Source organism: Syzygium oleosum, unplaced genomic scaffold (assembly GCF_021117445.2).
Source record: "Syzygium oleosum isolate NSW1041296 unplaced genomic scaffold, Sole_v2.1 Sole_v2.17, whole genome shotgun sequence".
Lineage (NCBI taxonomy): Eukaryota > Viridiplantae > Streptophyta > Magnoliopsida > Myrtales > Myrtaceae > Syzygium > Syzygium oleosum.
The window spans coordinates 5,280,849-5,290,888 of NW_026607501.1; the positions used below are offsets into that span (position 1 = coordinate 5,280,849).

Genomic DNA, 10,040 nt, shown 5'->3' on the forward strand with positions numbered 1-10,040 from the left:
AGAAATTCCCGCCCACGACTTGAGCTAAGCACCCGAGCTCACTCACTGACTAGGCAAGCTGGTTCATGGAGTTGCCCGTTCATCAAAGGCAATAATTTATGGACAAGATTTGCTAACAATTGGAGCGGCGGAGCCTATGCATGTGTTAGGACTAGGTTGGGTCGATTATGGGGCACTAAAGTTGTATTGCATAAAAATGGGTCAATATGAGTTAGATAGGTCAATTTGGTTCAGAGCATTTTCGACTCAACCTGTCCCACCCGTTTCATAGGCCTAACTTCAACTGCCAATTTTTCTTAACTTCTTGGATAGGTGCATTAAGAGTCCTAAATCTTATCACGAAAGTGCAATTGAGTTCTAAAACTTGCAAAAAGTGTAATCAAGCCTCAAAACTTGTCAAGTTGGTACGATCAAATCCTTCCATTAGCTTCGTCTAATTTGGGTGACAGAAAATGCTGAAGTGACTTATTTTAATCATTTCTCTCTCCTATGTGGCAAATAATTTGAGTGAAAAACTCCACATGTCCAAAACAACGCCGATTGGATCAAATCTATTGTACGGATGACAATTCAATTCCAAACTTCTCAATTTGGCCAAATTAATCTTAAACCTTTTAACAATTTGCAATGTAGTCCTTCTTCTCAATTTTTGCACTGTGTGATATCTTCATGTGAGTCGATTTGAAGATATCAGATCGAGCAAGGAACATGATGGTCGACCTCCTTGAAAGAAATCAAGCATTGTGCAAATCAAGCCAATCCCAATCAAGGTGCAACGAGGTTGATGTGAGGTCATCGGTGGCTGAAATCAAGACTCAAAGGGCGAGAAAAAAAATGTTTAGAGGAGCTCACATGAGTGAAGAAAGAAAAGCTGCGATATCAATTTGCATTTGTTTTGGGCATGTGTTGTATTATCGTGTTGGTTTCATGTGATGTGAGAGAAATCAAGCATTGTGACGATCAAGCCAATCAAGGTGCAATGATGTCAATGCGGGCTCATTGGTAGCTGAAATCAAGACGCAAAGGGCGAAGCATAGATGTTTAAAGGAGAAGCTCGCATGAGTGAAGGAAAAAAAATGCTATCAACTAAAAGTGGAGTCGACAATCTCGGATACAACTGTCGAAGAAGTAACCATCAATGTAGTGAAGTTGAAGCATCCGCCAACATAGTAGAGTCACATAAACCATCGAGGTAGTGGACTCAACGCAATAATTGGAAAACCGCTAAGGAACACGCATGTATATTTTTGGGGAATAGGTTATTTGGAAGCATGATCATGAGGCAGTTATCACTTGTAAAGAAGATCGTAAACAAAATCGTGAGACAATTATCTTGAAAGCAGGAAGCATTACTTGGATATGAAGACAAGATTTTCGAAATGGAACAACATGGGCACAATTGTTGGAAACCGTTAAGGAGCAGTTACCACACGACCATTATAAATATCACCGGCCATCTACTAGAGAGCCCCCCCCCCCCCCGACAAATTAAACAATATGTTATCTTTCAATTATCTTTACTTTCCTATACCGCACCCTATCTTTCCTTAGCTGTAGCTTTTTGATTCGCATCGTCGATTGGAATTTGGCATGTATTTCTATTTCGAGTGTTGCGTCGTCGATTAAATTCTGGCGTTACATCTTTGTGTACGTGTGTGGCTGTATTTTCAAGCTTTGTAGTCGCCGGCACAGTTTGTACGTACAACCCGATTAGAAGTTCGAAGTAAAGCTCTTGATTTCTTGTCTTCTTGGATATTTCTTGTCCGGAGTTGCCACTGAACGCGGTCCTCTCTCACAAAAAAGTCGAAGAACGATGTTCGGTGAATTATATTTCGTCGCGGGAGCATTTACGGCGAAACAATAGTATTATTATGAAATCTCATCAATAGTGTTGTGAATTCTGGGGTTATTGATTGTGAATATGCTTTGGTACGAAGATAAATAAATAAAAAACTTTGGCCAAACTTTACTCTTCTTAATTCTTGCTCCCATCATATATTTGTTTCAATATATATTTGGATCTCAATTCATGGAATCGAGCGATGTTATCGCATGAATTGAGACTCGGTAATTCCCCCGTTTCCATCTTCTAAATTTTACTAACAATTAATTACTTGAAAAGTCTATCTACAATTTAGGCTGTGTTCGTTTGCGGAAAAATATTTTTCCGGAAAACATTTTCCGCGTTTTCCGGTGTTCGGGGGCGGAAAATATTTTCCGTGGGAAAACATTTTTCTTCCCCACCCCCAAATCCTTCATTGTTTTGAGGAAAATGATTTCCTCTTTTCACAAAGAGGAAATCATTTTCCCCCAAATTGAAGGCAAAATTGCCCATGGGAGGGAAAATGTTTTCCGCGAGAGAGGAAGTTGATTGCCGGTCACCGCCGTTGGCCGCCCGCCACCCGCCGCCGGTCGCCGGCCGCCCGCCACCGGTCGCCGGCCTCCCGCCGTCGGTCGCCGGCCGCCGGCCGCCCGCGCCGTCGGTCGCCGGCCGGCCGCCGCCCGCCGTCGGTCGCCGGCCGCCGCCCGCCGCCACCGGCTGCCGGCCGCCCACCGCCCGCCCTTGATCGCCCGCCGGCCGCCGCCCGCCGTCCGCCCGCCACCCGCCGGTCGCCGCCGCCCGGTCGTGTCGCCGCCGCCGCCGCTGCCGCCGCCGGATCGCCGGCCGCCGCCGATCGCCGATCGCCGGCCGCCAGCCGATCGCCGGCGAAAAATATTTTCCGAAACTTTTTCATATTGGTCGCCGAACACCGGAAAATTATGTTCCGGGAAAACATTTTCCAGGAAAATGACTTCCGGAAAAATATTTTCCGAAAGGAGAATATTTTCTGCCAAACGAACGGAGCCTAAAGCTTCAAATATTTAGTTACCAGATTATATTCTTTTTTCTCTATTCTAAATCTAATAATATACTTCAAACATTTAGGCTTACCAAAGCATGCAAGTTAAAAGGGCAACATCTAAATTCAAATGACAAAATACACATTCTTTGTTACTTTATCCTCAATTCAATTTATGTCCATATTTGTGCTTTTACCACAGATAATTCCGTCAAATGATATTTTTGGTATAGAATTAAATGGCATATTTTTCTTGCCGGATTTGGCTTTAACAATGCTAGCCCTGGAACGACTTTATATATTCGGCAATTTTTCCAAATATGATCCTTCTTGATCTTATTCTAAAGGGCCAAAAAAGGCATTATGAAAATTCTTTGTACTTTAAAACTTTTTGGCAAGGAAAAAACGGAGGAAAAAAGAAAAAGAAAAGCTCTTGCGCTCCCTCGCAACAATCCATCCTTCAAAACGTCTTTCCACAAAAGACAGTTTTTGCAGCATCGTCCACATTTGTTCTGGTCTTTTGCTCTTGCCCTCTGCATGACACCAAAGAGAGACCGTCTTCTTCTCAAACTTTGAAATCCTACTACTCTTTTCTTAAAAGGCTTTCACTTTCTCGCGCTTTCTTGGCCCCTTGTGTTGTGGGTTGACATTCCTTGGAAAGAAAAATGAGGTGGGAGAGAGTCCTGTTGCCGCAAGCCCAGGAAACAGAGCAGGGCATAGAAGAGGCGGGTGGCTCCAGAAAGAGGTGGGGCCACACTTGCAACGCCATCAAAGGAGGGGTGTTTCTCTACGTGTTCGGCGGCTTTGGGAAAGGCATGTGCCAGACCAACCAAGTTGACGTCTTTGACACTGGTGGGTCTTCGAGTTTATCGTACGGAGATTCTGGTTTTCCTTCAAAGTTAAATTTTTTCAGAAAATGTCTTCGATTTGGATTGGTATGCTCTGCTTGGTGCTGAGAGAAAGATTGGTTCTTTTCTTCTCTTTTTTCTTTTTCTGTCTGATTTGGAGCCCCTGGTGTTTTTTGGTGCAGCTCTGCTTGTTGGGCTGTCTTTTTTTTTTTTTTGGTTGTGTTATAACTCGCTGATGCCTTTTGTTTGTTGTTGGTTTTTATATTAATCAATGGCTTGGCTCTTGAATCTGTGATTTGTGGTCAGTTTTTTGCATTGAATGTGTGGGATGGAAGAGAATTTTTCATTATGTTCTATGTCCAATGATTGTTATACATGGCACTGCTATGACCAATATTTTCCTGTACTTATTCATCTTGAAAATTACTGAAGCTTTTTTGGTCTTTCTCCCCATTTCCATTTTGCTGGTGTTTACATTTACTGCTGGAATATCGCGAGAGATGGCTTTTGGTGTACTTCCAACTTCTTTTGCCTTCTAGTTTTTCTGTCATGATCTCGTGCTCCATCGGAGCTTAGCTAGTGGAGAGACTTTCCTTTTTTTTCAATTGATATTAATTTTTTTCTGACTCGCAGTGGAGCAAACATGGAGCCAACCCACCATAAAAGGCACGCCACCTGCTCCAAGGGACGGCCATAGCTGTACTAATGTTGGTGACAATTTGTATGTGTTTGGTGGGACAGATGGGATGAACCCTCTCGGGGATTTGCATATACTAGACACTTGTAAGTTACATTTACCATCTCCTTTCGCCCCTGGCGCAGCCATTACAGTCTTGTCGACTAATAATCTGTGCATCTTTTCTTTATACTTGCAATAGCAGAAGTTGGGCTCTTTTTAATGTAGTTCACGAATATGTTCTGTAGCTTCTCATACATGGATATCGCCAATTACAAGGGGAGAGGGACCGGAGGCAAGGCAGGGTCATAGTGCAGCACTTGTGGGTAAAAGGCTGATCATATTTGGTGGGTATGGAAAATCTCCTGATGATGAGGACGAAGTATATTATAATGATCTCTTCATATTAAACACAGGTACATTCTTTTTAAAAGTCGACATTTCTTCTTTACCTCTAGTCCCATTGACATCTATTTATGAAGTCTCCCTGTCTGTGCATATGAGAGGTTGGTTAGAGTCTTTATTCCATGCATGTTGTATCCTCCAAACTTATCAAAGTACTATACTTGTAGTATGCATGATCAGTTACTACTGCTGGTCAAATGTTTATTGATTTAGATTGCAGAGTTCGGTATTCTATCTTCCTTGGGTAGACAAACATGCTAGTTCATGCATTTCCTTCTCATAATCTACAGAGACATTTTTATGGGAAAAGGCTACGACAACTGGTATCCCACCTTCACCACGTCTTACCCATAGCTGCTCAACATGGACGAACAAATTGATTGTGATTGGGGGTCAAGATGGACGTGATTACTATTTGTCCGATGTCCATATTCTTGATGCAGGTTTACTGTCTACTGTAGCCTTTATTAGATTAACTGAATAGGGGTTTCGTGCTTTTTTTCTCTCCACTATTATCCTCTTTTTACTACTCTTTTGGCCTTACTGTATTTTGTTAGATACCCTGATATGGAAGGAACTGAACACCGCCGGCGACATGCTACCCCCCCGTGCTGGACATTTGACTGTTACTTTTGGGAAGATTCTGTTAGTTTATGGGGGATACACAGATAACCAAAAGCTATATGATGACCTGTGTATGCTTGATATTGGTAAGTACTTTTTGCTCTGTATATGCTTTCTGAATGTCTGCCACAGAGATCATGCAGATATACATGCATTTGCAGAAATGTAATAATGTCAGTCTCAAATCACTAGTTCTCACATTCATACTGCCCTGTTTTATATGAAACCTGTGTCAGTTAATATATTTCTAGGCAATGATTTGTTGGTTGCAGTTTTAAAACTCAAGTATATTTCCTATTCTTTTGAGATGCTAGCGGTACATTGGAGTGCTAGATGAACTTCTGTTTCAAGAATAGGGCCTTTTTCCTTGTCTGGTCAATTTCATATCCAATGATTAGTTAACTTCGCTTAATCATTCATGTATTTGGAAAGTAAAGTTTGAGCTGATCAGCTATTGCTTCTTTTAATTTTTTCCTATTCCTTTGTTGCCTTGGACAAGTGAGGAAAAGCAACATTAGCATGCTTTCGTTCCTTCGACTTAACACCTCTTGTTCTTTATCTGTTTTTCAGAATCTGCGATATGGTCCAAGGTGACTGCTGCAGGTGCTGGACCTTCTCCCAGATTTTGCATGGCTGGGGTCTGTCTGGATCCAGTAAAGAGTGGGGTTCTTGCCTTTGTTGGTGGTTGCAATACAAGTCTTGAGGCTCTTGACGATATTTATTACTTGCACACAGGTTCAAATTATATCTTGTGGCCATTTGTTTGGTAGTTTATGTTGATTTTCAGGTTTCAGAACCCAAGATGTGTATGAGAGTTAATTTCATATCATTTCTAGGACTCACTAGGGAATACAAGCGAAGACTAGAGAAGCTACCATTGAGGAAAAAACTGAAGCTGAAGTGCCATGAACAAAATTTGACTCTAGGACATGATCAAGCTTTGGTCCGAGTTGGTGAATCCACAAGCACAGATCAACCTGAGCCGCTATCGATCTATGGTCAGCCAGGTCAGGCCCTGATATATGTTTACTGCCATGTTCTTGAATGAGGGTTTGTCGGTGGGAGAAAGAATGGCTGTGGAGATAGAACTATATAATTAGATTTTACAGTTGTTTATGTTGACTTGAAACTGTCTTTCATTTTATTCACATTTTTCTTAGTAGTGGGTTTAAATGCTGAGATATTAGTTGCTCTTATGTACAAAATGATCTGGTTGCGACTGCTATATAGTGAGTGGAAATAATCTAACGGTACTATTATAGTATATGTAGTTGTTGATTCAAGGATTGATATTTAAAGTTGTAGTTATATTAGGTGATATGGAGATGGAGATCATATTAATTATGCTAATTACCACTTATTCTTTTATTCCCCTATATGCTTATTTCGGAATAGCAATTTACATCAAGATTCAATCTCTGCGTATAATAAAGGTCGAAAGTGAAAAGCCACAACTTCCTAATTTTTACAAAATGGCTCTGTTTTACTGAAGATTCTCCTGTTTTTTCCCCTCCAGATCAGCCAAAAAATAGCCACAGGGATCAAGTGAATATTCTTTTGTTCTCTTAGGTATTGCGTATACCAAACCAAGCTTTTAGCTCTTCTTGCACAGCCTTTGCACTTACCCACTGAATGCCTTCAACCGACCTAATAAAGCTTTTCTTTTCTCATGCTTATTGCTGTTATGACTTGCCTAAGTTGTCTTCAGATGTGGTTCTTGTCATTTAAATGTCTCCAAAGCCATCTGCAGACATATTCGGCACAACTTCGCCTAAACTATTTTGAAAGGGAGAGTCATAACTGATTTCATTGCTTTATCAACACTACTTCAATCTAATTGTTTCAACTCAATTAAACAATATGTAGACCCCATGGATAATTGTTGTGTCCATAAACACCGTCCACGAATTCAGCTATCTAGCTCCAAAATTTCCGGACCATGGGCATGTTGATATAAATTCATTTGTTGAATCGGTTTGTAGACTACTGAAAAGATTGTTTGACCAAAATAATATCTAAAACTAAAAATAGGTCATTGCTCTGTAATAGAAACAAATGCTTTTACAGCATGCCCTTTTGCAACTATGCTCCGCTTGCTAAGGATCTAACTGGTAACATCAAATTTAAAATATATGAGAGAGAGAGAGAGAGAGAGTTAAGGGATGGACAGAATGGCCTTCTTGTGAGCACTAAGCACTTTTTCTTGAAAAAATTTCGAGAAGTTTGCAGGCGTTACTTGTCTGGAAGAAACATTAGAGGAAAATTTGTCAATTTTTAGTTTTTTTAACCTTTTTAAAGTATTTAAACGTGCTATTTGTCATTGAGGTAATGTACTAAGAACTCGTATTGTAGGAACCTCAATATTCGGTCATTTTTTTGAAACAAAGTATCGCGCGATTGAGTTCTCAAACTTGTTTCCCATCCTAGTTATAAGCGAACGTAACATATGTGCTAATGTGTGGGCAAAACTTGAGGTTGTAAATCTGAAATTTTGAATAGGGAAATAGTGTTAGGATTTTTGAAAGCATAGTTACTAGCTTGCACAGATAATTCTACTGTATGTTAGGATTTTACTAATATGTTAGGTTTCTTTAGATATGAAGATTTTATCTAGATCTTGGTTCGCTACGAGTCATGGTATGGTAAAGAAAATGAGGTATGTCGCTTGTCGAGAGAACTGTATTGAAGGATTAGGGTTAGTTGATCTGCGATTTGGGTAGTAGTACATAAAAGAAGTAGTTGAGGGAAGGTACGAGTCTTCTGTAGTTACATATGCTTTATACCATGTTCATGTAATATCTCGTAATCGAATGATTATGAGGTGGGGTTGATTGAATTATCAACTCTGGCGACTTGGATAGTAAGAGTACTTAAATTAGAAAGATCATAGCAATATCGCCATTCATGTATGCTGCCATACCCCTAGTTTCTAGAGAGGCTATTTTCGTGACTTGAAGCCGGGACCATAGGTCACAATGGAGTAAGCTTTTATGCTGCACTAAGGCTCGCCCTTAGGCTACCACGATCTAGGTGACGTCAACATGTTTACTTTTTTGGTCAAATCTATGTATTCTAAGTGAATGGATTCGATCTCATTGTAGGTTTCTTTCCATGTAAATCTTTATTTCATAAACTGACAAAATCACCATATTCAATACCAAATCACCATATTCAGTATAAAATCAGGAAATTTTATTCACAATTGTCTAGAGAGATCTCCGTGCGGCCGTAGAATTAGTCAAGTAATTAAAATTCTATGAAGCAGAAGCCAAGTGCCTGTTTTACATGTTTTCCCTTGCTATTATATATAGATGTTGATCTCTCACTTGAGTTTTCACTTATCTAGAGATCGTGGATTATGGCCGTGATATAGTTATTTGCAAATGGTGTACGATCGCCAAAACTCTGTGTCACTCTTGGTTCAAATATTTCTTTACCTTGGAGTGTTCTTATTGCTTCGGTGAATAACTAAGAGCACCTGTGTCAGAGTTCACAGACCGTTAATCTCCCCACAACAACTTCTTCAAAATGTACAACGAACTAAATTGCAAATCGACAGACCTTTGTCCGAGGATTTTGTCAAGTAAAATGTCCATGAAGCACAAGCCAAGTGCCTGTTTTACATGTTTTCACTTGCTATTATTTTTAAATTTAGATGTAGATCTCTCACTGGATTATTTAGTTATCTAGAAATTATAGGATTATGGTCGTGAGTACTGTTTTTCTGAATTCCCTGTATGTGCCAAACTATAAGTAGCTATGGACCTTTAATGCAGGTGCTCAAAGTAATCCATATGAGCAATTGGTACCTGTCCAAGGTAAAGAAATATTTGAAGCGAGACTGATGGAGAATTTTGGTGATCGATACACCATTGAAACCGTCATAGATGGAAAACCTCTCCGTGGAATTTTATTTTCCAGTAAGCCTAGTACTCTTCCTATACCTTTTTCAAGCTCCAGCAGGTGAGCCTTCTGTTTTTCCCATTTAGCTGATGGATATTACTTAACAAATGTTGGTTTAGTTCTGATTCTATATTCTTGTAGCAGGAAAATAACATATGGAGATTCAAGTACTGGTACGCCAAATGGGGATTAGAACTGCGAGTATGGAAATTCGCAAATGGGGAAGTATCCAGCCGGACTCAGTTGCTGATGCTATGCATGGAGAAGAAGCCTTTTCCCAGGAGCCCCATGCAGAACCTGCTGGTCTGGTTCCTGTTTCGGATGTATTAAAACATTGCAGTTCCAACGCTCTCTCGAACTTTTATCACAAATCTAGTTTTTGAGAGGCTGGAAATGCTGCAAAAAGAATTTTTGAAGAATCTAAGTCTTCTTTTTTTTGGTCTGAAATCTGAGTCTTCTTACTTAGTTGTTTTAGGACCTTTTAAACGTTTATGCAACGATTGCTCTAATTTGAGGAGTTCTTGTTGTTCCTTTTTTCAGTTTTGATCCGTTCTTTTGCATTCCTGATGTACTCGAGCAGTTACCTTCTAATAATTCTCTTATCACTTAGGAAAAAAAAATGGAAAAGAGTACTCCAAGTTCAATATAAAGCAAAATTTCAGATGTGGAATTGGTTTAGATCGTCGTCACCATGTAATGAAGGCTACGCTGAGGTAGACATGATTGGAGTCATGATAAAAAGAG

General features: G+C 40.1%; 1 protein-coding gene across 3 annotated transcripts; it reads left to right on the forward strand.

The window, feature by feature from the left end:
• Positions 1–3,348: 3,348 nt before the first annotated feature.
• Positions 3,349–9,715, forward strand: LOC115662401 (uncharacterized). 3 transcript variants are annotated; one of them, XM_056319475.1, is made up of 9 exons: positions 3,352–3,692; positions 4,322–4,471; positions 4,613–4,780; positions 5,060–5,212; positions 5,327–5,479; positions 5,964–6,128; positions 6,230–6,400; positions 9,170–9,313; positions 9,441–9,715. In XM_056319475.1, exons 1-9 carry the CDS (start codon positions 3,506–3,508, stop codon positions 9,446–9,448), a joined length of 1,299 nt encoding a protein of 432 aa, XP_056175450.1. In that variant the 5' UTR covers positions 3,352–3,505; the 3' UTR covers positions 9,449–9,715. The 3 variants fall into 3 exon arrangements, with proteins under 3 accessions (XP_056175451.1, XP_056175450.1, XP_056175449.1); XM_056319474.1 differs by having other exon boundaries at positions 3,354–3,692; positions 9,170–9,356; XM_056319476.1 differs by lacking the exon at positions 9,170–9,313 and having other exon boundaries at positions 3,349–3,692.
• Positions 9,716–10,040: the final 325 nt, after the last annotated feature.

What these genes read in the sequence shown, in the direction of transcription:
- LOC115662401 (XM_056319474.1), top strand. Translation starts at nt 3,506, where the DNA reads ATGAGGTGGGAGAGAGTCCTGTTGCCGCAAGCCCAGGAAACAGAGCAG. An exon ending in TTTGCATATACTAGACACTT is followed by an intron (nt 4,472 to 4,612) that starts GTAAGTTACATT and finishes TATGTTCTGTAG; the next exon opens with CTTCTCATACATGGATATCG. An exon ending in TATTTATTACTTGCACACAG is followed by an intron (nt 6,129 to 6,229) that starts GTTCAAATTATA and finishes TATCATTTCTAG; the next exon opens with GACTCACTAGGGAATACAAG.